We start from the raw sequence: 26,584 nt of genomic DNA on the forward strand, positions 1-26,584 counted from the left end.
CAAATGGCACGCTGATGATAGCGTTTGTGGTGTCCTCATCTTATGTTTCCTGATTAACATTAAAGCATTAACTAACCCAAGCTCTTACTGTATTACAGATTTGTTTGGTTTTTAAGTTGTTTATTGAAAGACCAGTGCGTGCCACACGGTGACTAAATACCCATGCCTTTCAGGTGCAAAGCTTTAAATTTGAGTGTTAGCCTGTTTGTGTCATTTGTCCCCACCCCAGTAGATTTTGTTAAGCACTCTCTATTTTGTTTAGCATAGTAGGAACTCCCGAGAAGGTCACGGTCTTTAGAATGCCATTTCTGAAATGCTGCATTAGTTGTATTAGTTCACCTAATGTTGAAATGTTCAAATGTTGTATTAGTTCAACTCTCATTCGAGAAATGATCCAAAACTCAGAAGCCAGATTGTTTTTATGTATTATGATTTTTCTTTAAAATTTCTGAAATAGATGACAGGTGGTTGGTATTCTTTTTCTTTTGAAGATCTCAGAAAAGAAGAAGGTAGTGAAAAAAGACCACTCTGTATCCTCTGTCAAGAACCAGAAACATCCTGAATCCACTCAGCAGGGTATCAAAGAAAAAAGCACATTGAAACCGGAAACACCTCAGGTTAGAACTGCTTAAGGACTTTCAGCTCTTGCTTGTATCCCAGGACAGAGGGACTCCATCATGCATACCCAAGGGTATTCAGAGTTCTCTTGATTAGGGAGGAAATAACAGCTAGGACGACTACTCTCTCTTTATTGTATGGTTTAAAAAAAAATTTCTTTTTTCTAATTAAAACAATTTTTAAAGTAAAGCTCTACATCCAGTGTGGGGCTTGAACTCATGACCTAGAGATCAAGATTTGTATGCTCTTCCAACTGAACCAGCCAGGCTCCCCTACTGTGTTTTTGTTTTCTTTTGTTTTGTTTTAAACACACTTCTCTGCCGCCTCATCTATTCTCACTGTACACTGCAGTCTCATGAAGCTATACTTGTGATTACTGTTTTTGGACGACCTTCAAATTCAGTTCCAAGGTAGAGTTAATACAGGGTGAAGAATCTTCTTCCCCTTAGAACCTCCATTTCTCCCTCTGGACTACCTTGGAGTAGAATTACATTAGAATTAAACATAAATTGTATCCAATTCCTTGGTTCCCCTTGGTTCCCCTATTTTCTTGGTTACCTCTTCTGAGGTCACTGCTGATAGGTCTCTGTTCTCAGCAGTCTTCTCTCCGGAGCTCCTCCTGGGAACAGGCCATGACTAGAAAGTGAGTTCTGGTTCTGGATTGCAGCTGTCTCTGGATGTCTCAGAGGCTTCAGTGTCCTGAGCTGTGAAAACAAAGCCCTGGGAATAGCACGTCTCCAACGACTTGTCCCAAGTTTCAACTTCCTTTGCTTCTAGAACCTCAGTGCGTTAGGTTGTGGGTGAATTTTCTGTGTGCTCTGTGATATTTGCTGTGTGGGATAACCAGCATGGTAATTTTGCCAACTGGTCAGATTTTGGTACTCTGATAACCCTGCGGTTCTTACGAATCTAATTCATGATCTTTGTCTGCCTTTACTCCATTCACGGTCTGCCGGCGTTCCACTCACACAGCAGAAGAAGAGGCCTAAGTGAAAGATTTTGAGGCCCCAGGAGAGATTTGAATGCCTTTCCCTAATTAGAATCACAGAAAGTGACAGCTTCACCTTCCATCAAATTTAATAGACATAAGTGTAATCCAAGAGACACTTTTCTTTCTATTTCCCTAATGGATTGTTAACCAAATGTAATTTCACACAGGACTCACCAGGTCCCGCTCCATTTAAAACCAAAGAACCATCCCCTCGGATCTGGAAAATACAAGTAATTATATAACGTGTCTGGAATCTTCACTGCCTGCCTTGTGGCATCTATAAACTTTTTTGAATATTTACTTTTGTCAACTGTTGCCAGGCATTTTCGCATCTCTTCCCCACCCTCTAGTTGTTGCTTCTTGTGTGCTGCGTCTGTAACATCTTTTCTTTGGTCCCAGTGGTGGGCACAGGTATATAATCCTCTATTTTAATTCTAAGACTTGATCGGGAGACTTCCCTGCATTTTTCTCTCTCTCCTGTTGTATTATACATTATGTACACCGCGTCTCTTGTCACGTGTTACGCTAGTAATCATAGACTGCTGAGTTTAAGAAGACATACAGAGTAAGTGTCATTTTTCTCTTTTAGGCAAATTTAGCGATTAATCCAGCAGCCTTGCTGCCTGCAGCGGCTCCCCAGATCTCTGGAGTAAAACCTGTTTTTCCAGAATTGGCTTTTCCTTCATCTGAACCCGAGAGGATCCACGGTCTGGAAAGTATGCCCGCTCTTCCTAGTAGTGGGGAGGCCGGCGTGAGTTTCGATCTTCCAGCTCAGGCAGACACCTTACACAGTGCAAATAAGGTGATGAAGCCACCTTTGCTTGCTTTCTTGCCTTTTTTTTTTTTTTTTTTTTAATCCAGAATAACTTGTATATTTCTAACTAGTCCATCAGTTATACAATCATAGGCTGCCTCCCATTTGAAGGAGGCACCTCAGCCTTCCTTCAGCCTCTCCACCCTCCTTACACCTTCCTAATTCTGCGTCCACTTTTCCATTGCCCGTGTTTGTTACTTTTACATTCTGCTCAGTATCCACAGTGAAGTCCCACTGTCTCCAAGCTCTCCTGCATTGCCACCTGCAGGCCTAAACAGAGCAGATCGTGTCCCTCCTCTGCTGGCTCCTTACTGCCCAAAGGAGGACATTCAGGCTCCTCGGTTTGGTATTAAAGCCTCTTACAATCCACGCTAACCGAAAGTTCCACCTTGCCCACCAACCACTCCACACCGTCAGCCTACACTGCAGTCACACCAGGCACCATTCCTTGAACACACACACAACCACCCACTGCTGCCAGCAGCTTGTGCTGCTACCTCTGTCAGCAGTGCTCTTGCTCATCGACAGACTGCTCAAACTTCACTGCTTCTGTGATATTTCCCCTGGTGCCCTCTTGTGTTAGGCTCCCTTCTCTGAGATCCCATGGCAGTTACTTCCCGGCTGGTATGGTCCTGTCACCCTGTTCCACAGGACTGTGTGGGTATGTGCTGCATGGACTGAGCTCTTCGAGGTTTTGCTTTCATTTTAGTTGGTTCTCTTTTTTCTACCTAGTCTTCCTTCTCTAGAAAATCTTAGCTGATGTCTGAGTAAGCAACAGCACCTAAGATAACTCTGGTGAATACATTCATTTTAAGCGTTTCCAAAACTCTTTTCCTTGTGAAAAATAAAATATCCTTCTTTTTGTTCTATTTTTTGTCAGCCTTTGGTGAGGGGGAGGGTAAGTTTACATCGGCTACTTCATAAAATTATTTGTGAAATTTCCTTGAAATAGGTAAACATAGCCAAGTACTTTGGCCAAAGAAGCTTGTACCTTCTTAAAACTACTTGATTGTATATTTTGGAAAATATCACAAATACTGCATTATTGCTAATGAGTAACTTCTGTTTTGAGGTTATATTAAAAGTTCTGATTTCTAAGCCACATTTTTTATGTCAAATATTCAACATTTAAATTTAGTGTTTGTTGACTTGAAGAGAAGAGCACGTTAGATTCCCTGTCTTTGATTGTCTCTTATCTTCCTGGTTTTGAAGCCTGATTGTAGGCTAGCCTCTTGTAAAGGTTAGCACTAGAATTCCCCCTAATTCTCTCTTGAAAGAGACCCACATGTAAACCAAGGGCAGAGTAAGGGCCGTGAAGGGTTGTGGCACACAGAGAACCAGCATGCCTACTTTGCAGGGTTCCAGCAGCAGATGAAGCCTTTTGTATGAAATTAAACAGAAATTTCCCTGCAAAGACTCCATGGGGAACACTAAAGGATTAAGAGTAACATAGTCTTGGAGTAGCTATTAAACGTCTTTGGAAATCTTTAGGAAATAATCCTTTCTCTGTCTTGGATAATATCTTGATTGAGGGATTGAGGTAGACCAGACAACCTTATAATATTTTGAGTCACTGATTATTTGCTACATTAGCTTTGAACACCTTTTTCTTCTTCTTTTTAATTGTTAGATCAACATGTGGTTTTTTGCCATTGCAGAGTCGGGTCAAAGTGAGAGGGAAGCGTAGACCGCAGACCCGTGCGGCTCGGAGGTTGGCTGCCCAGGAGTCCAGTGAGGCCGAGGATGTGAGTGTCCCCAGAAGATCCATTGCACGCTTGGCAGATGGCGACATTTCACCAGGTGACCCTCAACCACAGCCCAGGGCAGCTGGGAGAAAAGACATCTCTGAGGAAGCTGAGGCAGCTGCCACTCCAACTTGGGCAGGTGGTCCTGTACCTGAAGTAGACAGAAGCCCCTTTGTGAAATCTCTGGGTCAGCCTCTTGAGGATGACATTTTTGATTCTGGAGATATCTTTTCCAAGGGCACTGGCTCTCAGCCCACGGGGAGAAGAAAAGCCAAGACAAAGGCAGCAGATGGCCTGGCCAACCCAACAGGGGGAAGTAAAGAGAAGAGCCCCATGTTTCCCACTCTAGGTGAGGCAGGCAGTGATGATGATCTCTTCCAGTCTGTTAAACCAAAACCAGCAAAGAAAACAAATCCTTTCCCGCTCCTGGAAGATGAGGATGATCTCTTTACAGATCAGAAAGGCAAGAAGAATGAGTCCAAATCCAACGGTCAGCAGGAGGCCATCGCAAAAGCACAAGATATTTTTGAGGTAAAAGGACATGAGAGTACTTTCTGGGCCTGTTTCTGTGTTAAGACAAACACCCGATTGGCTCATTTGAGCCATAGGTTGCAATAAGCTCGTTTCATTGCTGCTTGCTACCTATTTGCTTAGTACTTACAATTAGGATCTTTTATTAGTTACTCTGAAATTTACTCAGAAGTAGGTTTTTGTTTTGTTTCACGTGGAGGTGGTTCTTCGCTGGCTATGGCCATTGATACAAGTCTTGATTTTCATAGTTTTTATCAGCATGTTGCTGCAGTCAGCTTTCTTGGCATGCTGCTCTATGACATATATAAAGCAGCATCAGTGCAGCTTAAGTGTTTCGCCTCTGGTTCTTGGGGAAACAGGCCCTAGCTGGAGTACAGGCAGTAAGGCCTTCAAGTGCTACTCTCTGAGCAGGTGTTTATTGAACATCTGGGTACTGGAGACACAAAGTGAACTAGGACCAGTGTGTAAGGGAAATTGGATACAGGTAGGGCAACAGATAAATAAAATGTTTTCAGATAATGTTAAGTGGCATAATGAAAACAGCTCCGGTCAGTGGGACAGAGTGATGGAAAGGGTAGGAGGCACTCCTTCAGAAAGGACTGGAAGAGAAAGCCTGTCTACAGAGCTGGCATTTGAGCTGGGACTAGAAGAAAGACAAGGACTGGGCCAGGCAGAGAGCTGGAGTGGGGCATTCCAGGCAGAGAGAGCAGGTCACGTGGCTGTTGCAAACTACAGTGGCAGTTTGTGTTTCTACAACTTGATTTAAAATTGTTTTACTTCTGTTTTGGCTCAACAAGGATGATATATTTGCTACAGAAGCAATTAAACCCTCGCAAAAAGCAAGAGAGAAGGAAAGAACATTTGAATCCAACTTGTTTGATGATAACATTGATATCTTTGCTGACCTAACTGTAAAACCAAAAGAAAAGTCCAAAAAGAAAGTGGAAGCTAAGTCTATATTTGATGATGATATGGGTAAGTTTGATTTTCTACACATGACACAGAAAGTCATTGCCATTCAGGGACTTGATACTTCTCCTACCTTTGTTTCTGCCCTTTCCTGGAAATCATTCCCCACTGGGTTTCCTTTGGCTTGCTGTATAGTCCTGAGTTAGGCTGAGAATGGATAAGTAAATGGACTAGTTATTTTGGTGAAACAACTTTTTGTTCTGATGGACATCAAGGAATTTGAAGGAGCCCGGATTTTGATCTTAGTATAATTTAACTTTTATATCAGTGTGCCCCCTGCCAATTATCTGTGATAACTCAGAACATTCTGATGTTACGAAGGGAGGCTCAGAAACTGCCCCACATACTGAAGTTGGCTGAGGTGGCTGCCTCAGGTGTGGGGCACTTGTCTGAGTTAGAGTTCTAACTGAAGAGTGAGTGTCAGTCTTTCAGAGAATGGAGGGGGCCAGTGCAGGAGGAAAGTGGTGCTATACATGAAAGCAGGTTATAACTCAGACTTAGCATCTCACAAAAGATCTTCTGTGTTTCTAAACATGCTCATTTGGGCAAGCCAAATGGCTAAACTCAAATGTGGGGCTTCTGATATGTCTGGTGTTGATGGGTAGGACTTGAGTTGAGGCCAAATGCACACTGTCTCCTCCTTCCCCCCTCTCTCCCAGGTCTAGACCTTGGGGTTAATTGGGAGAAAGCAGCTGCACTGCCACATGGGGCCTGTTCCTGGAGTAAGCTGTGTGCTGTGTCTCCACCTGCTTCCCACCACAGGGGATGCAGAAGAGACTTCGCTGTTTTTCGTTTTGTTTGTTTGTTTTTAATTACAAAAAAAGTAATACATACCTGTTGTAATAGATTAGTATTATTTGGAAAATTTAAAATGTGAAAATCCCTAGAGGTCACCATTGTTGAGTGTTGGATGTATATATCTTTTCAGCTGTGGTGATGTTAATACAGCTTTGCATACGTAAAAATATATGCTTATTTTTTCCAGAATATGAATATATTTTATCTGTTCTGCAGTCCTTTTAGTCACTTACTGTCTTCCCATGCCAGTACATAGAGATCTATCTGCTTCCTTGTTGTTAGTGGTTGTGTAGTATCCTTTTGTATTTAGCCATTAGCACATTGAAGGTGATCTAGGTTGTTGCCAAGTTTTCTTTGTTACAAGTAATGCCAGGCCTTTAACATTTGTGTATACGTATCTCTATGTAAACATGCTCAAATCTCTGTAGGATGGAATCTTAGCAGTAACATTGCAGGTGAGTCACAAAACACTACAGTCAGTGAAACAACTGAACACGAATGTAGTCATAAAGACTTACATTCTTAGAATTGACATGTCTCAGATAGGTGCATTTATTTTAAAAGAGGGTGACTCCTATGTTGGATTTCCCTTTGCTTATTTGTATTGCCCTTTCCTTTGAAAACCTTGTGGGAAGAGAATATAGAAGTAGGTATAATGTCACGTAAAGTCAGGGGCTGGATTGGAGTTCCAGTTATCCTTCCCTTTTTCCTGTCCTCCATGTGAACACGCATACATTTGTAGTTGAGAAAATTGTGATCTGCGAGAACTTGTGATTTGTATGTGGTCGTAAAACTTAATTAGTAGCAAAGCCAGGACCAGTATCTAAGAGGCTTGGCTTTTAGTGTTCTTGGTATTCCATACGGTTATCAGACTTGAGTATTTGGTGATTTATGTAGATGTGTCTTAAAAACACCCATTTTCTTGCCTGTTCAGCAAATCTTTTTCTTTTCTTCTTTTTTTTTTTTTTCTTTTTAAAGATGATATCTTCTCCTCTGGTATCCAGGCTAAGACAACCAAACCAAAAAGTCGATCTTCACAGGCAGCACCTGAACCAAGATCTGAACAGAAGGTGTCCAACATATTTGATGATCCCTTGAATGCCTTTGGAGGCCAGTAGAGCAGGGTATCACATCTCACTCTTCAGCTACATCCTTGAGTTATTGATGCTGTCTTACGTGCTCATCGTCTTAATTGAATTAGAAAAAGCAAATAATGAAACAGTACACCTTTCTTACCCAGCATACTTAGTATTTTTCTGCCCTGGTTTTAATCATGCTTAATACTGCAAAACAAAAATAAATATTTCACAGTGTTGTTTTTTTTTTTTTTTTAAACTATATTTTTATTTAATTAGCCTTGATGGGGTCACAGTATGATTTAGGGCATGTTGGAGAAGAAACCTCTGTGTGCCTTTCATGAGTGGGCGGGAATTCCAGAGGAAGCAATGGCAGACAGATGATCAGGAGTCTTCCTTTCATGGATAAAAGCCCTAGCTTAGAGCCTAGGCAGGTGATAGAGGAAGGGGATGGGATTATGTATTTCATGACTCTTTGCAGTCTGAGAGGAGGTTTCCTCTTATTCCAATGAATTTTTTTTTTTTAATTTTTTTTTTTTTCAACGTTTTTAATTTATTTTTGGGACAGAGAGAGACAGAGCATGAACGGGGGAGGGGCAGAGAGAAAGGGAGACACAGAATCGGAAACAGGCTCCAGGCTCCGAGCCATCAGCCCAGAGCCTGACGCGGGGCTCGAACTCACGGACCGCGAGATCGTGACCTGGCTGAAGTCGGACGCTTAACCGACTGCGCCACCCAGGCGCCCCTTATTCCAATGAATTTTGAAAATGCCTCTATAGGTTAATTAAGGCAAGGTTTGGTAAACTGTGGCCCTCTTGTCTGTTTTTGTAAATAAAGTTTTATTGGAACACAACCATGCCCATTCATTTACATGTTGTCTATGGCTGTTTTCACCCTACCTATGATGCTGGAGTTCAGTAGTTATGACAGGATGGCCCACAAAACCTAAGATATCTTCTATCTGTCCCTTTACAGAAACAGTTTTCTGACCCTTGCTCTAAGGCATCCATTTCCATTTCTTTGGAACTTTGAAAAACGCAGAATGGACCCAGATACTGGAAGGAAAAGTGCTGAGGATGGAAATGTCCTCCTGTAGAGCAGCACTCACTGTTCCATAGAACTTTGAACTGATGGGAATATTCTATAACTGTTGTCTAATGTGGTAGCCACTAGCTACACGTGTAGCTGACCCCTCCTCCAGTCTGTGTTTTCTTGGACTATGCCTCCTTGGTGCTAAGTATTCAAACTATAACCATGGCACAGTCTTGTTCTTTTTGGTTTTTGTTTTTTTTTAATTTGTTTTATTATTATTATTTTTTATTTTTAGGGAGAGAATGAGGGAGAGGGGCACAGGGGGAGAGAGAGAGAGAGAGAGAGAGAGAGAGAGAGAGAGAGAGAGAGAAAGGATGTTAAGCAGGCTCCATGCTCAGTGCAGAGCCTGATGTGGGGCTCAATCTCAGGACCCTGGGATCATGACCTGAGCTGAAATCAAGAGTTGGATGCTCAACCAACTGAGCCACCCAACTGAGCCACAGCCTTTTTTTATTTAAAAAAGAAATTTTTTTAATGTTTATTTTGAGAGCACACGTGTGCTCGTGACTGAATGGGGAAGAGGCAGAGAGAGTGAGGGAGGGGGAGAGAGAGAGACAATCCCAAGCAGGCTCTGTGCTGCTAGCGTAGAGCCCAAATGCAGGGCTCTACCTCCCGAACCACAGGATCATGACCTGGGCCAAAATCAAGAGTCAGCTGCTCGCACAACTGAATGAGGCTTTCAGGCACCCCATCCATGGCACAGTCTCGTAGGCAGGCCCATTTGGTTTCACCAATCCTGAAAGCACTAACTTCTTCCTTGGGCACTTTTAAGATTGAACTTGGAATGGCTGATTTTGAGAGATTTGGTAGAGCTCTCACAGATCAACTCTTCGTGCTGCTCTGCTGTGAGAGTGACTTGATGGCAGAAGAGAGTGCTTATACCTTCTGTTCCTTAGGTTACTTGTGTATACCTACTCCTGAGGCTGACTCAGTAAGCATTTGTTAAATGGTTTTCTTTGGGAATGGTCAAATCTACTTATCCATCATTGGGACTGATTCCAGGAAATTCGTAAGAGAGGAAATACGCAAATTCCTATTTTGAGAGGCTTCAAAGGGGGAGGGAGATAATCATAAAATCTCTTTAAGGGGCTCCGATCTATTCAGTATTGGAGTTGAAGAAGGAACTAGTGTTGAGAGCCTGAAGATGAGGGTCCTTGGGTCTCCTCATAAACCCCAGGGTGTGCTCAGCATTGGACTGTTGGAGAGTAATTGATGGGTGGGGTCTTAGGAGAATGAGATGTTGGGGTTCATCTTAGATTCATTCCTCTGAGTCACAAGATGAGGATGATGAAGCTAGGAGGAGGATTGTTCACTATCGTTTGGGTGATTCACCTAGTGAAATAGGCCAGTTTGGGAAATCTGTTAAGGGTTGAATTTAGAACATGTGGGGAATGGAGAGAAAACAAAAGTGGGTGTGGGGGGGCATTTCAGGTTTGTAAGGCTTATGTTGTCTTTTAGGGTGTACACTCGGAGTTCAGCGCCTTGGGAATTAGAACAGAAAAAGGAATGTAGCTGAGTTTACCCAACTCAGATTTAACTGCTCAAGGTGTCCATTCTAATACCTGTCCTACACTTCTCAGTCCATGAATTGGATGAAGAATGACAGAGACCAACAGAGGGTATTCGCTTTTGTCCTTTTTAACCATGTACAGCAATGACCCCATATTTCAGATGAGACCATTGAGGCCAGAAAGGAAACCGTGAAGCACAGGAAGGGTGATCTGTTAAAGGCAGGACGGCCCTGCACGGGGTCTGGAAAGGACCAACTGGAAGGCGTTTGCCTGCTACCCTCCTCACCCCAGCACTTGGGCCACGTCCAAGAGCGATCTTAGGATGGCCTCAGGCAAGGTGCAAGCCATGCTCTCGGGCCTGAAGCCAATCTCGCCGCTCCCAGGAGGCCGTGCGGCTTGTCTCTGGCCCGCCCAATTCAGTCCTAGTCAGGTGCCCAGTGTTGGTAATAAAGGGCCAACATCCGGGCCTCTCCTAACCGACACCCACCATCGAACGCTAAAGAAGCCCCGGCTACCGAGCAACCGCCGGCGTCGGGCAGCCAGGCCCCGCCCCTGCCCGTGCCCTCGCTGATTGGAGGGTGACGTGAGCGCTGGTGAGTGATTGGTAGGCGGTGGCACAAAGGGGCGGGGGCGCGGCGGCGGCGGCGGCGGTGTGTTTCTCGTCAGTGCCTGCCGCGGCGTCGCTCGCGGGGCCGCGCCTCTCTGTAGGCCTGCGGGCGGGCGAGCCAGTGGACGAGACAGACGGGGAGGGCGCCCGGGGAGGGCGCCCTGGGCTGCGGGCCGCTGAGCGGGTTCGCGCTGCTGCCGCCGGCCTCCGCGGGCCGGAGAGGAGGGCCGGCCGCTCGGCAGCCGGGCCCCGCCCCCTCCGCAGCCGCTGCCCTGAGACCGGCGCGGCGCGGCGCGACGCCTTTCCTGAGGAGTCTCCACTTTTCGTCCCTCCGCCGAAGCGACGCGGGTGTCCCGCCCCGTCCCGTCCGACGGGTGCTGAGCCGCCAGTCGCCGATTCTGACGCGGAGCTTGTGCACTACCCCCCAGATCAGGCCCGTACGTGTGGGTAGCCGGAGTTTATCCTGGAGGAGTACGGGCTGCGCAGGTGACCCAGTGGGCTTGGAGTGTGTACTTTGAAGGCTGGAGTAGACGTTGGCCTCCAAGGATTTCCAAGACCCACTAGAAAGAAGTTTAGAGTACAAATGCATTTAAGTGGTGGATATAATTCTGTAGCATTATTTATTTATTTAAGAGCGAGCTTAAGCGGGGGGAGGGGCAGAGACAGAGGGGGGTGGGGTGGGGGAGAGAGAATCCCAAGCTGGCTGCCTGCCCAGACAGCAGGGAGCCTGACTGGGGGCTTAAAATCGTGAACTGTGAGATCATGACCTGAGCCAAAATCAAGAGTTGGATGTGTAGCTTCTATTTAAAACAGGGGTGTTTTTCACCTAATTAGTAAAAGGCAGTTTGTTAAAAGCCAGTGTTTTAAAAGGTTGCATAACATTTTGGATCTCTTTGTGTTGGGGGAAATTTTTAAAAGATAACGGCTCTCCTCTGGCTAATAATCTTTAGAACAGGGTAAAGCTGATTGCTAGTGAAATTACTTACTTCAGTGCTATTATTGCCTTACCTATCTTTAACTTCTCTCTTATCTTTGGTAATGTTTTTTAGAACTTTTTCAGAAGAAAGAAATATTTTTGGAATGAATTTAGGAATTTTTTTTTGATGCCATTACTCTTACTAGCTAAGTATGTTTTTTAATTGGTAAAAATTCTGGAAGTACTTTTTTTTTTTCTCTACTCACCTGTTTTTTTTCCTTTTGCTCTTGTATAATTTAACTGTTCACTTTCTTGCAACATTTCCCATCCTGTCTCTGAATCTTCATTGCCTCTCGTTTTCCAACAACATAGCGTTCCATAATATGTTTAGTTGAGAATGACCACACGGTTATTGTGTGTTAATACTGTTAGGTCTTTGGTCTGCTGGAACTTTTCATTTGCTCCTTTGCCATCATCTAGTCCTCCAGGCTGGCTTAACCAGATTTCATGGCCTCATTTTGTCCTCTGTTACTGTGATTTCTACTGCTCAGGAGAGGTATAACTATTTTTGAGTCATACATTTCAGGTTTTTTGAGTAGGCTGCATACGTCCCAACACAGGGCTTGAACTCACGACTCTGAGATCAAGATCTGAGCTGAGATCGAGTCAGCCGCGTAAGTGACTGAGCCACCTAGGCACCCCACATTTTAGTTTTGAATTTGGTTACCTGCTTTGCTCCTTTATGGATTTTAGAAATTTCTCCATTGATTACGGCCCAAACTTACAGTAGGTGTCCCAGTGCAGTGTAGTGCTGCACTGGGTTGTTGTTTTTCCTTTAGCCCATAGTTGCTTTATCCATTCTCATTATAGATGAGGGACTTCCAAATCTGTTACCCTCTCCCAGCCCCAGCTTTTTTTTTTTTTTTTTTTTTTAAAGTCGTTCTTATTTTTGTTTAACGTTTATTTATTTTTGAGAGAGAGAGCGTGTGTGCGGGAGAGGAGCAGAGAGAGAGGGAGACGCGGAATCCAAAGCAGGCTCCAGGCTCTGAGCTGTCAGCACAGAGCCTGGCTCAGGGCTCAAACTCATGGACCTACGGATCTTGGCGTGAGCAGAAGTCAGATGCCTAACCGACTGAGCCACCCAGGCACCGCCCCCCCCCCCCTCCCCCGCACTAGCTTGTTTATTATATTCAGGGTATTGTGGAAGAGTACTGTGGTGAAGGAAATGCTCCTTAGATCTTCTGTCTCTAAATTCCTTGGGCAGACACTGGTTACCCACGCCTTTATTTCTGTAATGTTCATTTCAGCATTCCTGACCTCTGACTTCTGTTGCTAGAGCTGCTACTATGTAGGTAGGAGTGCTGTTGATTTTGGGGAAACAAACACAGGTAATTCTTCAATACGCTGTTTAATGTAGCATGATAAGTATGTTTTTAAGAATACACATGTAACCCAGAAGCACATTATAAAAGCAGTTGGTTCAGAGGTTACGGGTTAGCTTCATAAAAAGTTATTTTTCCTAAAAGCATTTCAGTGTATTTAAGATATAACGAAACAAAACCTGAACAATACAGCCACTTATTTGGCTTATATTTAAGAGTAATGGCCTTTTACCACTACCACGAGCAATGTTACTAGCACAGTATTTTGTATTATCATATTTATTACTCATTGTTTTGATAAATAGTGTGATAGCACTCCTAGCATCTGTGCTTCCAGCATCAGGTTTTCTTTCTGTGATGCCATCTCTTTAGGATCATTAGCAGTCTTTACAGTGTAATTCAGGTTCCCTAATTGATTCTGCATCCAGTTACTGTTATAAAAATTCACCCTATAGCAGAAATCACTGTATGTGCATGTATGTTATCTGTTGGACAAACTTTGGTGGACTTACTGTGGAGTGAATCATAACAGGATTCTCATGGGAAAGCAGCACTCCCCCAAACTTTTGGAGCATATCCAAATATTTCTTCATCTCTAAAACAGGGATTATATATATATATATTTGTGTGTGTGTATGTGTGTGTGTGTGTGTGTAAAATAAATAAATATATTTTTTTAATTTTATATATATATTTATTACAGATTTGTTCTAAGGATCATTTGAGAGAGTGAATATTCATTGCTGTTTCGTTGAACAAACTTATTAATGAGTACCAACATATGCAAAACACTGTGCTAGGTGATGGGGTGGCAAATCAGATGTGGTCTCCCCCTTAAGTAGCTTATCGTTTAGGAGAATAAGAAAGCCATGTAAAAAGTGAAATTGATTGTTCTGGGTACAATATATGAGGGAGGTTGGGGTACAAAGCCATAAAAGGTTTTGTAGAATAGTTGCTATTTGAGCTGAGTCTTGAAAGATGATTAGGTGCTTGTCAGGTAGCCAAGTGTGGGGATGGCAGAGAGTAGAGCAAAGCAGGAGCAATGAGATAGAAGTGGATGTCTTCTGAAGCTGCAGGTGCACATGATTAGAGGATAGAAGTACAGAGGTACTGCCAGGTGGGATGACATAGATGTATAAATAGAATGGGGCTGGAAGGTGAGATGTACGATCTTAGGGTCTTTCTCAGAAGTCTGAATTTTGTTCCTCTTCTTTTTTTTTTTTAATTTTATTTTGAGAGAGAGCGTTTGCAAGAGAGCAAGTGGGGGAGGGACAGAGAGAGAGAGAGACTTCCAAGCAGGCTCTGCACTTTGAGCACAGATTCCGTTGCAGGGCTTGATCCCACAAACCATGAGATCATGACTTGAGCCTATATCAAGAGCTAAGATGCTCAACCAACTGAGCCACCCAGGGGCCCCTGAATTTTATTCCTATATACAGTGATTTAATTTTGTAATTTTGTTCTATTGGCATTCTGTTCTGTAGAAGCCATCATAGGACCTGGAGCTAAGAAGTAACATGATCAGTTCTATACCAGTTAAAAAAATAACTATGCTCCACTCCATATATCATTAGGAAATGCAAATTAAAGAGATACCACTACACAACTATTAGAATCCAGAACACTGACAACATCAAATGCTGACAAGGATATGGAGCAGTAAGCACTCTTATTCATTGCTGATGTGAATGCAGAGTGGTACAGCCACACTGGAAGACACTTTGGCAGTTTCTTATAAATCTAAACACATTGTTAAGATCCAGCAGTCACTCTCATTGGTATTTACCAAAAGAGTTAAAAACATAGCCACACAAAAACCTGCACACAGATGTTTATAGCAGTAATATTCATAATTGCTCAAGTTTGGAAGCAACCAAGATGTATCCTTCAGTAGGTGAATGGATAAATTGTGGAACATTTAGACAATATGGAGTATTCAGTGTCATAAAGAAATGACCTATCAATCCATGAAAGGACATGGAGGAAACGTAAATGCATATTACTAAATGAAAGAAGCCAATTTGAAAAGGCTACATAGTGTATAATTGCAGCTATATGATATTCTGGAAAAGGCAGCCTATGTGGATGGTAAAAGTACCAGTGATTGCTGGGGATTTGGGAGGGTTGTAGGATGAATAGGTGAGCCACAGGATATTTTTAGGGCAGTGAAACTATTCTGTATGATACTGTAATGGTGGATACATGTCATTATATGTTTGTGAAAACCAATAGAATGTACAACAGCAAGAATGAACTCTAATGTAAATTATGGATGTTAGGTGATAATGATGTGTCATTGCAGTTTCTTCAGTTGTAACAAATACACCATTCTGGTGTAGGATGCTGACAGTGGGGGAAGTGGTGCATGCGTGAGGACAGGGAGTATATGAGAAAATATATCTCTACTTTTTGTTTAATTTTGTTCCTATTACCTTGATACCAAAACCAGACAAAGATATATTAAGAACACTAGATCACTATTTCCTATGCATATAGATAGAAAAATTTTCAAAAAATATTAATCAAATATAGCAACATATATAATTATACACCATATACAGATGAGATTTAGCTTAGGAATGCAAGGTTGGTTCAACATATAAAAACCAATGTTCTATTAAACACCATATTAATAGAATAAGAGACGAAAACCACATGATCATCCCAATAGACATTGGACAGAAAGGCATCTGGCAAAATCCAACACACTTCATGATTTAAAAAAAAAAAAAAACCCAGTTAAAGTAGTAGAGTAGATTATGTATGGAAACCCCACAGCTAAAATCGTACCTTGTAGTGAAAGACTGAATGCTTTCCCCCTACAGTCAGGAATAAGACAAGAATGTCTACTCTCACCACCAAAATTCAACCCTGTATTAGAGATTTTAGACCAAGTAATTAGGTAAGAAAAGGAAGTAAAGAGTGTCTTACTGGAATGTTCAAGATTGGAAATGAAGAAGTAAAACATTTCTCTTTGCAGATGACATAATCTTTTATGGAAAAAATCCCAAGGAATCCACTAAAAAATTACTGGAACTAATAGATGAATTCTGCATGGTTGCAATGTACAAGATCAATATATTAGAATCAATTTTTTTTAAATTTTTTAATTTATTATTTTTTAAAGAGAGACAGAGAGCAGTCAGGGAAAGGGCAGAGAGAGAGGGAGACACAGAATCCGAAGCAGGCTCCAGGCTCTGAGCTCTTAGGACAGAACCCAATGCAGTGCTCCAACTCACAGACCGAGAGATCATGACCTGAGCTGTAGTCGGCCGCCCCACCGACTGAGCCACTCAGGTGCCCAAATATATTAGAATCAATTTTATTTCTCTATGCTAGCAATGAACAAATTGAAAATCACACCAACAATAACTTCATTTATAGTAGCATCAAAAAGAGTATAGTTCTTAGGAATACTTTTTTTTTAAAGCAAAACTCATACTCTTAAAAACTAGAAAACTGTTGAAAGCAATTTAAGAAATTTAAAGTGAAAGGCATTGCATGTTCATATTTATAAGACTTCATATTGTTGGGTCACCTGGGTGACTCAGTCGGTTGAGCGTCTGACTTCAGCTCAGGTCATGTTCTCACAGTTTGTGGGTTCGAGCCCCACATCAAGCTCTGTGCTGACCGCTTGCTCAGAGCCTGGAGCCTGTTTCAGATTTTGTGTCTCCTCTCTCTGCCCCTCCCCCACTCACGCTTTGTCTCACTATGTTTCTCAAAAATCAATAAATGTAAAAAAAAATAAAATAAAAAAAGACAATATTGTCAAGATGGTAATATTCACCAAATCTGCACACTTAACACAGTGCTTATTCAAAAGTCCAACTGGTGTTTTTGCAAAATAGACAAGTTGATCCTAAACTTCATATGGAAATTCAAAGGACCCAGGATAACCAAGAATCATGAAAGAGAAGAACAAATTAGAGAACTTACACTTCCTGGTTTCAAAACTTACTACAAAGGTGAAAAGACAACGTGGTACTGTTATAATGATAGACATGTAACAGATCAATGGAATAGAGTTGAGAGACCACAAGTAAACCCCCACATTCCCGGTCAGTTGGTTTTTGACAAGGATATCAAGACAATTCAATGGGAACAGAATAGTTTTTCCAGCAAATACTGCTTGGACATCTTGCAAAAACTTGCAACAACTTGCAAAAGAATAAAAGTGGATCCTTATTTTATACCATCTACAAAAATTCAAAATGGATAGATCTATATGTAAGGCTAAAACTATATAATTCTCAGCAAAATGTGTATCCAAGTAAATCTTTATTCCTTTTTTTTTTATGTTTATTTTTGAGAGAGGAAGAGACAGAGCATTAGTAGGGGAGGGATAGAGAAAGAATCCACAAATCCAAATCCACATCCACACATCCAGGCTCCAGGTTTTGAGCTGTCAGCACAGGGCCAGACATGGGACTTGAACCCAGGAACCACGAGATCATGATCTGAGCCAAAGTCAGATGCTTAACTGACTGAGCTGCCCAGGCACCCCAAAATCTTTATTACTTTGGATTAGGCCAGGCGTTTTTGTTTTGTTTTAAGTTTATTTATTTATTTAGAGAGAGGGAGGGAGAGAGAAGCCCAAACGGATTCTGCATTGCTCTGCATGGGGCTCCATCTCATGAACCATGAGATCATGACTGGAGCTGAAACCAAGAGTCAGTCGCTCACCCAACTGAGCCACCCAGGTGCCCCTAGGCCAGGGTTTTAAAATGTGATGCCAAAAGCACAAGCAGCAGAAGAAAAATAGCCAAATTGGATGTCACTAAAATAAACTTAGGCTTTGAAGAACACTGTCAAAGTTAAAAGGCAGCCTACAAAATTAGAGAAAATATTTGGAATCATGTATCTTTAAGAGGCTTGTGTCTAAAAACGCATTAAAAACCCTTTTACAATTCAGTAATAAAAAGACAACCAGAGTAAAAATGGACAAAGGATTTGAATACATTTTCTGAATATAGATATTTCTGTGTAGAAGGTATTCAAATAGCCAATAAGCATCTAAAAAGATGCTCAATATTCTTAGTCATTAGAAAAAGGAAGTCACAATCACAATAAAATACTACTTTGCACCCACTAGGATGGCTTTAATCAAAAAAGCAAAAAAAAAAAAAAAAAAGTATTGGCAAGGATGTGGAGAAATCAGTGTCCTGGGAATGTAAAATGGCTCAGACCCCTTTTGAGAACAGTTGGCAGTTCCACAAATTGCTAAATGTGGAGTCCCTACCTAACCCAACAATTCCACTCCCAGACATACATGGGAGAGAAAGGAAAACGTATGTCCACACAAAAACTTGTAATCCAATGTTCATGTAGCATTATTCATAATAGCCCCACATTGGAAACAAGCCAATATGCCCATCAGCTGATAACTGGATAAATATGTGGTGTATCCATATGATAGGATGGACTTTTATTCAGCTATAAAAAAAGAATGAAGTACTGATGCATCCTAAAATGGATGAACTTTGAAAACGTTATGCTAAGTGATAGAAGCTAATCACAAAATACAATCATAAAATCACACTGTATGATTCTGTTTACGTGAAATGATCAGAATGGGCAAAATGACAGAAAGTAGATAAGTGGTTGCGTAGGGCAGAGAGGGAAAGAAAGAATTTGGGAGTGATGTCTAAAGAGGATGGGGTTCCTTTTTGGGGTGATGAAAATGTTCTAAAGATGATTGTGATGGTTGTACAATTCTGTGATTGTAATAAAAACCAGTAAATTTTAGATTTTAAATAGGTGAATTTTATGGTGTGTAAATTATATTTCAATAAAGCCATTAAAAAGATATACTTACCTGTCCCGGAAGATGTGTATCACCTGTCCTATTAACTCCTCTCCTTACAAAGTTTTCACATTTCTAATAACTATTGATTTGATTATTCCTATTATCCTAATTATACACTTATAATTTATCTTAGGATTTTGTTGCATTTGCCTCTCATATTCATTAGCCATTGTATGTTTGTGTGTAAAGATTATGTCTAATGTCTGTTACCAGTATTGTCATCTCAGTGCTGTACTGATAGATAATTTCTGGAAATCCAAATGCTTATTGATTATTTAGTGAGTCTTATTTTTAAGGAACCTATTAACATGGTTGCTATGCTTTTCTTCAGTGTGATTCAAAGGTACAGTGGTATAAAGTTATATTTTGTATGGGTTAAAAACATAATTTACATGTTTTAGTAAAGGATGTGCATAAAATTTTCAAAGTCTTGCAGATATATACCTCCATGCTGAGTTTGCTGGTTTAAATATTATTAACAACAATAATATACTTGTTGAGTATGCACTGTATATAAATAACTGTGCTGAGCTTTAGTAAGATACAGAAAAGTATTGTAAATATACCTGTTCTTAATAATCTTACAATCTAGGCGTGCCTGGGTGGCTCAGTTGGTTAAGCGTCCAACTTTGGCTCAGGTCGTGATCTCACAGCTGGTGAGTTTGAGCCCTGCGTTGGGCTCTGGGCTGACAGCTCAGAGGCTAGAGCCTGCTTTGGATTCTGTTTCCCTCTCTGCCCCTTCCCTGCTCACGCTCTCTCTCTCTCTCTCTCTCTCTCTCTCTCTCTCTCAAAAAAATAATAATCTTACGGTCTAATTGGGAGAGTGGTTTCAGAGACAACCGTGAAAGGCTTAGGATTAGACAGATTAAGTAATAAAATGAATTCTGGGGCTGTCTGGAAGATTATGGGCCAGAGTTGTTCAGAGAGTATGACAGGATGAACTTTCAGATTCGCTTGTTAAAAAAATTATTCTTGTTTTTTAGGTACAAAACTCAAAACATGAACAGCATTACATATTACCAATGTTCAAAGCTGATTTGGCTAGAACTGGAATACGGTTGCATACCACACATTCCAGAGGAATTAGGAAAGTCAAAGTAATGGATAACAGAAAAGATCCTCCATTCTTCAATGAAGATAACCTGGGAACATTTTACTACAAACTTCCTTTCTGTGAAACCATGGAGCTCTTCATTGAAACATTGACTGGAACGTGTTTTGAGTTGAGAGTTTCACCCTTTGAAGCTGTTATTTCTGTGAAAGCAAAAATTCAAAGATTGGAAGGTACTAGTTTTTCTTTGTTTTTAGGGTAAGAGGATTACATTTGTTCATCAAGAGCATATAATAACTAACTTTTCTTATGGGGAAAATATCACACATGCATGGAATTAGAAAGAATAGGGTAGTGCACCCCCATCTATCCCTTACTTAGCTTTAATAGTTATCAATTTATGGTCTATCTTGTTTCCATTCCTACATTCTTCCCATCCGCTTCCCCTTCTACCAGATTCTTTTGAAGGAAGTCCCTGGCATCATGTTAATGGTGTGTAAAATAATATTTTAAAATAAATTTTCAACAGATTATGATGACATGCAAAATCTGCCACAACTACGTCACACTTACTTTCAACGGGAAATTGTAATTGAGTTCCCTTTTAGTGACCTTCTTTACCTACTTGTCAGATACTTTTCTTTTTTCCATGTGGAGATTTTCTAAGGGGTTTGGCTTATATTTTTGTAATTAGAAGTTTTCTTAGTATAGCAGGGATGCTGAATATTGTGCAGTGTCTCTTTGCTGTTTGCGTATTTGTGAAAGGTGTCATAGAGTACATTGTGTTAAAATTAGAGTCTTTTTTTTTGTACTTTGAAGATTCCTAAATTAAGTGATATTTGCCATTACAGTTGTTAAAATCCAGTATTGACTAGAAAATTAAGTTGTTCTATATAACACTAAATGGATCTTTGCTTTTTGAGCCAGCTGGAACTTGCTATAATTTAGAGGTAGTAACTAGCATTGCCCTCTAGTCCAGTTTAGGTTCAGAATTATAGAAGGATGAGTAGGATTGGAATTTTTTATCTTTATAAAGCCAAGAATCCTGGTATCCGAGCTTCTAAATATTTGCTGTGTCTCCACTAACTTCTATTAAGTTAGTGATCAGCTGCGTCCAGTGATCACATCAGTATATACACTAATGGTACATGAAACATTTTTCCCCCAAGTGATTTGCTGAGACATGGAGTCAGAATAGGTTATTTTGACATTGTTCTGCTTTTTTATTACGTGATGGTGTAATGGTATCTTTTTAGGAGCAGGAAGACAAAACCCTCTTGTGTTCTAAATAATCTCTGTATTTTCCCCCCTTTCATGCATTTTGAATAATCTCCATGCAACAAAAGCACTTTAGGGAGAATGTTACTTAGGTACTTAATATCAAAAGTAAATTTGAGGTTAGAGAGATTAGGGACTCATCCAAGGGAAATGTTTAGTTACTAACAGAGTTGGGTTCATAGCTAAGGTGTGGACTCCTTGTCCTCTGTAGGAGTAGGCATTGCCAGTGTAAAAACAGTGACTTTGTAGTTATTGGATAGTTGAAAACAAATAGACATTTATAAAACAGATAGAGTTATTGGGAAATTAAATGAGGTAATGTAAATATAAATGCAAATCCCACTGTCCTAACAAAATACCATAGACTGGGTGGCTTAAACAACAGGAATTTATTGTCTCACAGTTCTGGATCTGGAAAGTCTGAGATCAGGGTACTAGCATGGTCAGATTCTACTAAGAATCTTTCTGATTACAGACTTACTGACTTACAGATTTTCTTCCTGACTTAAAGACTCCCTTCTTGTTATATTCTCCTATGGCAGACGGAGAGAGAGAGCTCTCTGGCTTCTCTTCTTATAAGGGCACTGATCCCACCAGGAGGGTCTCACCATTATGACCTTATTTAAACCTAATTACCTCTCAAAGGTCATATCTCCAAATACCAGCACATTCGAGTTTGGGCTTTAAGATAACACATTGGGTGTGGGGACACAGTTCAGTCCACAGCACCTACAACAAGTTGTCAATAGATCTCAATTCCTGTTCCCATTCCTGACCCTCCTATCCCACACCCCTTTTCTTTTGTCCTAGTTGCCATACTTTTTTGTAACTTCTGCAGCCCATGGGCACTGACAGTCATTCTCTTCTTAAGGAGGCTTCAAGTAGGCATCTTTCATAAACAGTGAATTTTGATTTTTTTTCTGGGTTGTCTTTCTTTTTCTACCCAGGAAGACATTGGGGCTAAATTATCGGGTAAGACTCCCCAAGATAGAAGGATATGGAGTAGGGAGGATAGGAAGGCAGAGGTGACAGCACTCAGTTCATCCTTGAGGGAAGTGGCTCCTCTGTCCGACTGCTTTTCCTTTTTGGGTAGGTTTTGGTAAGTTCAGAACTAGAGCTTAGTAAGAGAAAGGAGGGTAGATGGGAGGGGTCTGCAGACAGAGCTCAAGGAATATTCTGGGTTAGGAACGATGAGGCTGTAGCAAGAAAGGAGCAGAACCAGCAATAGAACTTTAAATGGGCCTTGAAGGGACAGGAGCACTGAAGCCAGACTGCCTGATTTCATATTTCAAGTTGAGCAGATTACTTAACCCCTATTTATCTCAGTTGTGCTAATTTAAAACAGGAATACTGATAGTACCAATCTCAAAGAGTTGTTCTTAGGATTATTAGTTAATAAATGTAAAGGATTTAACATGTTCTTTATCAGGGGAAAATGGTCAGTCTGTGGAGATAGTGCAGTATGTACCCAAGGATATAAGAACTATGCCATTGGGAAAAGATGTAATTTAGGTCTCTGAGTTTTTCAGAGGAAGCGAAATTTTTGGAGCTTTTCATTACCTAGAGCATTGGTATGCAAAGAATAGTACATACTTAGAGGATATGAAAAATAATCCAGTGGAATTTGGAAAGGAAAAATGTGCCAAGAAATGTAAGGGATTATTGTCATTTGGTTCTTTATTGCCGTGGGCAGTGGATTTCCTAGATTTACCATCCAGTCCTTGGCATTACTGCTGCCTAGTAAAGATTTCTCTTCTATGCATGGGATAGGATGATCTTCCCGGCCTTCTTATGAGTGTTATTAGTTCTGTGTTATTAGTTCTGACCAATGAACTATGTTCATTGTCTGTGTTATTAGTTCTGACCAATGAACTATGAATAGAAGTCTCCATTAGCCTGAACCCCTGAGTAACTGTAGGGAGCAGAAGCACCCTGCTGACCTGCAGCAGACATGTCTAAGAAATCAATTTTTGCTTTAAGGCACTGATGTCTTTGGGGTGGTTTGGGGAGGGTTCAGCATAACTTACTTTATTCTGACTGATACGGTATCAAATAGGGATCTTTTTTTTTTTTTTCACTACATAGATAACTGGTCTTCTAAATACCATTTATTGAATTACTCTAATCTTTTCTCACCAAAGTAACTTCATACCTGTCACGTATGACAGTTTTATGTGCACACTCAACTCTTTGGATCATCTAATCTATGTCTGTCTCTTCATATGCCAATATCACACTGTCTTATTTATTATAACTTAACAGGTTTTGATAGCTGATGATATCCATTCACATTAAGGATCATTATATGTCTTTAGAGAATTGACCCCTTTATCACTATGTAATGCCTCTCTTTATCCCTGATAACTTTACTTGCTCTGAAGTTTGCTCTGTCTGCAATTAATATAATTATTCCAGCTTTCTTCTGGTGAGTGTTAGCATAATGTATCTTTCTGCATCCCTTTACTTTTCCCCCCAGCTTTATTGAGGTACAATTAACAAATAAAATTGTATCTATCTCTATACTTTTAACCTATGTATTTAAACTTTGTATTTAAAGTGGATTTCTTATAGACATTATGTAGTTGGGTCTTGGTTTTTCATCCAGTCTGATGATCTCTTTTTTAATTGGTTTATTTAGGCAGTTGATGTTTAAAATGATTATTTATATGGTTGGATTAATAGCTACCATATTTGTTACTGTTTTGTATTCATCCTCCTGGTTCTTTATTCCTTTATTTACACCCTTTTCTGCCTTTTGTGGTTTTAATTAATCCTTTTATATGGCTCTGTTTTCTCTCTTCTTTTTTTTTTTTTTAATTTTTTTTTTTCAACATTTTTTATTTATTTTTGGGACAGAGAGAGACAGAGCATGAACGGTGGAGGGGCAGAGAGAGAGGGAGACACAGAATCGGAAACAGGCTCCAGGCTCCGAGCCATCAGCCCAGAGCCTAACGCGGGGCTCGAACTCACAGACCGCGAGATCGTGACCTGGCTGAAGTCGGACGCTTAACCGACTGCGCCACCCAGGCGCCCCTGTTTTCTCTCTTCTTAACATCAGTAGTACTTCTTTTTTAACTTATTTTAGTGGTTGCAATAAAGTTTACAATATATATTTATAGAAAAGCCAAGTCCACTTTTCAAATAATGCTGTACTTTTTCATGAATATTGCAACTACCTAATAAAAACTATTCCTAGGGCACCTGGCTGGCTCAGTAGGTACAGCATGGGACTCTTGATCTCAGGGTTGTGAGTATGAGCCCCACATTGGGTGTAGAGATTACTTAAAAACAAAATCTTGGGGTGCCTGGGTGCCTAAGTCAGCTAAGTGTCCGACTTTGGCTCAGGTCATGATCTCACGGTTCATGGGTTTGAGCCCTGTGTTGGGCTCTGTGCTGACAGCTCAGAGCCTGGAGCCCGCTTCAGATTGTGTGTGTGTGTGTGTGTGTGTGTGTGTGTGTGTCTGTCTCTCTCTCTCTCTGTTCCTCCTCCACTCATACCCTCTGTCTCTCTCTCAAAATAAATAAATAAACATTAAAAGAAAATCTTAGAACAACCCCCCAAACCTAAGTATTCCTAATTCTTCTCTTTTGTCCCTTATCTCATTGTTATCATTCATTTCATTTATGCATAAGCCATAATTGTTACAGTGTTATTATTCTGAACAAACTATTATCTGTTAGATCAATTAAGAGTAAGAAAATGAATAGTTTTTATTTTACTTTAGTCCTTCTTTGATGCTTTTCCTTTATGTAGATCCAAGTTTCTAACTGTATCATTTCTTTCTGAAGAACTTCTTTTAATATTTCTTGTAAGGCAGGTGTATTGTGCCCAGTTTTTATTTATCTGAGAAAGTCCATTTCTCCTTCATTTTTTTTTTCCTCCTTTACTTTTGAAGGATAATTTTATAGGGTACAGAATTCCAGGTTGGTTGTCTTTTTCTTTCAACATTTTATTATTAAAAAAAATTTTTTTTTAGTTTATATAAGTAATGTCTATACCCAACGGTGCGGCTTGAACTCATGGCCCTGAGATCAAGAGCCTTATGCTCCACTGAGCCACCCAGGTGCCCCATTTTTCTTTCAACATTTTAAATAGTTCCTCTACTCTCTCCTTGTTTATAGGATTTCTCATGAAAAGTTCCCTATAATTATTATTTAGGTTTTTCCTCTGCCTTCATTAAAGAGTTTTCTCTTGGGGCACCTGGGTGGCTCATTCGGTTGAGCATCCCACTTTGGCTCAGGTCATGATCTCATGGCTTATGGGTTAGAGCCCCACATGGGGCTCTCTGCTGACGGCTGGGAGCCTGGAGCCTGCTTTGTATTCTGTGCTTCCCTCTCTCTCTGCCCCTGCCACTTGCGCTCCGACTCTCTCTCTCTCTCTCTCTCAAAAATAAACATTAAAAAAATGTAAAAAAAAACCTTTAAAAAAGATTTTTCTTTTTGTTTTTGCTTTTCTGAAGTTTGATATGATATGCCTAGGTGTAGATTTAAAATTTTTTATCCTGTTTGATGTTCTTTGAGCTTACTGATCTATGATTTGGTATATCTCATTAATTTTGGAAATTTCTGGGGCATTATTATTTTTCTTCTGTTCTATTTTCTTTTAGTATTCCAGTTATATGCCTTTTGAAATTTTTTCACAGTTCTTGGATGTTCTGGTTGTTTTCATTCTTTATTTTCTCTTTATATTTCAATTTGGGAAGTTTATAAATAGAACTTTTTTTTTTTTTTTTAAAGCAGCCTTCATGCCCAATGTGGAGCTTGAACTCACAACCCTGAGATCAAGAATTAGATGCTCTATTGACTGAGCCACCCAGGATCCCCTCTATCTACATATCTTTAAGCTCAATGATTCTTTCCTTGCCATATCCAGTCGGCTGATAAGCAGGCCCATCAAAGGCATTTTTAATTTCTGTTATTGTTTTTTTTTATTAAAAAAAATTTTTAAATGTTTTTATTTATTTTTGAGACAGAGACAAGGCATGAGCAGGGGAGGGGCAGAGAGAGAGGGAGACACAGAATCTGAAGCGGGCTCCAGGCTCTGAGCTGACAGCACAGAGCCCTACGTGGGGCTCGAACTCACGGAGTATGAGATCATGACCTGAGCTGAAGTTGGACGCTCAACCGACTGAGCCACCCAGGCACCCCTCTGTTATTGTTTTTTTTTAAATTGAGTTCTAAGAATATTTTTTCCCTTTTTTAATTTTAAGTTTTATTTATTTAAAAAAATTTTAAGTCATTTACATGCAAGTTAGTTAACATACAGTGTAATAATGGTTTCAGGAGTAGAATTTAGTGATTCATTGCTTACATATAACATTCGGTGCTCATCCCAACAAATGCCCTCCTTAATGCCCATGACCCATTTAGCCCATCCCCTCACACAACACCCCTCCAGC

At 40.6% G+C, this 26,584-nt stretch overlaps 2 protein-coding genes across 10 annotated transcripts in view; both read left to right on the plus strand.

The window, feature by feature from the left end:
- LOC109264573 (WASH complex subunit 2-like) overlaps positions 1-7,781 on the plus strand; it is a 61,506-nt gene extending 53,725 nt beyond the window's left edge. For 3 of the 6 annotated variants that reach the window (XM_019444932.2, XM_019444933.2, XM_019444934.2), the window contains exons 26-31: positions 492-617; positions 1,777-1,839; positions 2,199-2,411; positions 4,082-4,699; positions 5,497-5,674; positions 7,445-7,781. In XM_019444932.2, coding sequence (XP_019300477.2) covers positions 492-617; positions 1,777-1,839; positions 2,199-2,411; positions 4,082-4,699; positions 5,497-5,674; positions 7,445-7,584 — 1,338 coding nt within the window. In that variant the 3' untranslated portion in view covers positions 7,585-7,781. The remainder of the gene's footprint in view (positions 1-491; positions 618-1,776; positions 1,840-2,198; positions 2,412-4,081; positions 4,700-5,496; positions 5,675-7,444) is intronic. The other 3 variants (XM_019444936.2, XM_019444937.2, XM_019444938.2) reach the window with 2 other exon arrangements.
- Positions 7,782-10,640: 2,859 nt separating this feature from the next.
- ZFAND4 (zinc finger AN1-type containing 4) overlaps positions 10,641-26,584 on the plus strand; it is an 88,966-nt gene continuing 73,022 nt past the window's right edge. The window contains exons 1-2 of one of the 4 annotated variants that reach the window (XM_053909701.1): positions 10,641-10,738; positions 19,840-20,140. In XM_053909701.1, coding sequence (XP_053765676.1) covers positions 19,879-20,140 — 262 coding nt within the window. In that variant the 5' untranslated portion in view covers positions 10,641-10,738; positions 19,840-19,878. Of the gene's footprint in view, positions 10,739-11,085; positions 11,239-19,839; positions 20,141-26,584 lie in introns of those variants that run through there. The other 3 variants (XM_053909700.1, XM_019444942.2, XM_053909702.1) reach the window with 3 other exon arrangements.

The sequence above is a fragment of the Panthera pardus genome, unplaced genomic scaffold, assembly GCF_024362965.1.
Source record: "Panthera pardus isolate Hobbes unplaced genomic scaffold, ASM2436296v1 HiC_scaffold_22, whole genome shotgun sequence".
Taxonomy (NCBI): Eukaryota; Metazoa; Chordata; class Mammalia; order Carnivora; family Felidae; genus Panthera; species Panthera pardus.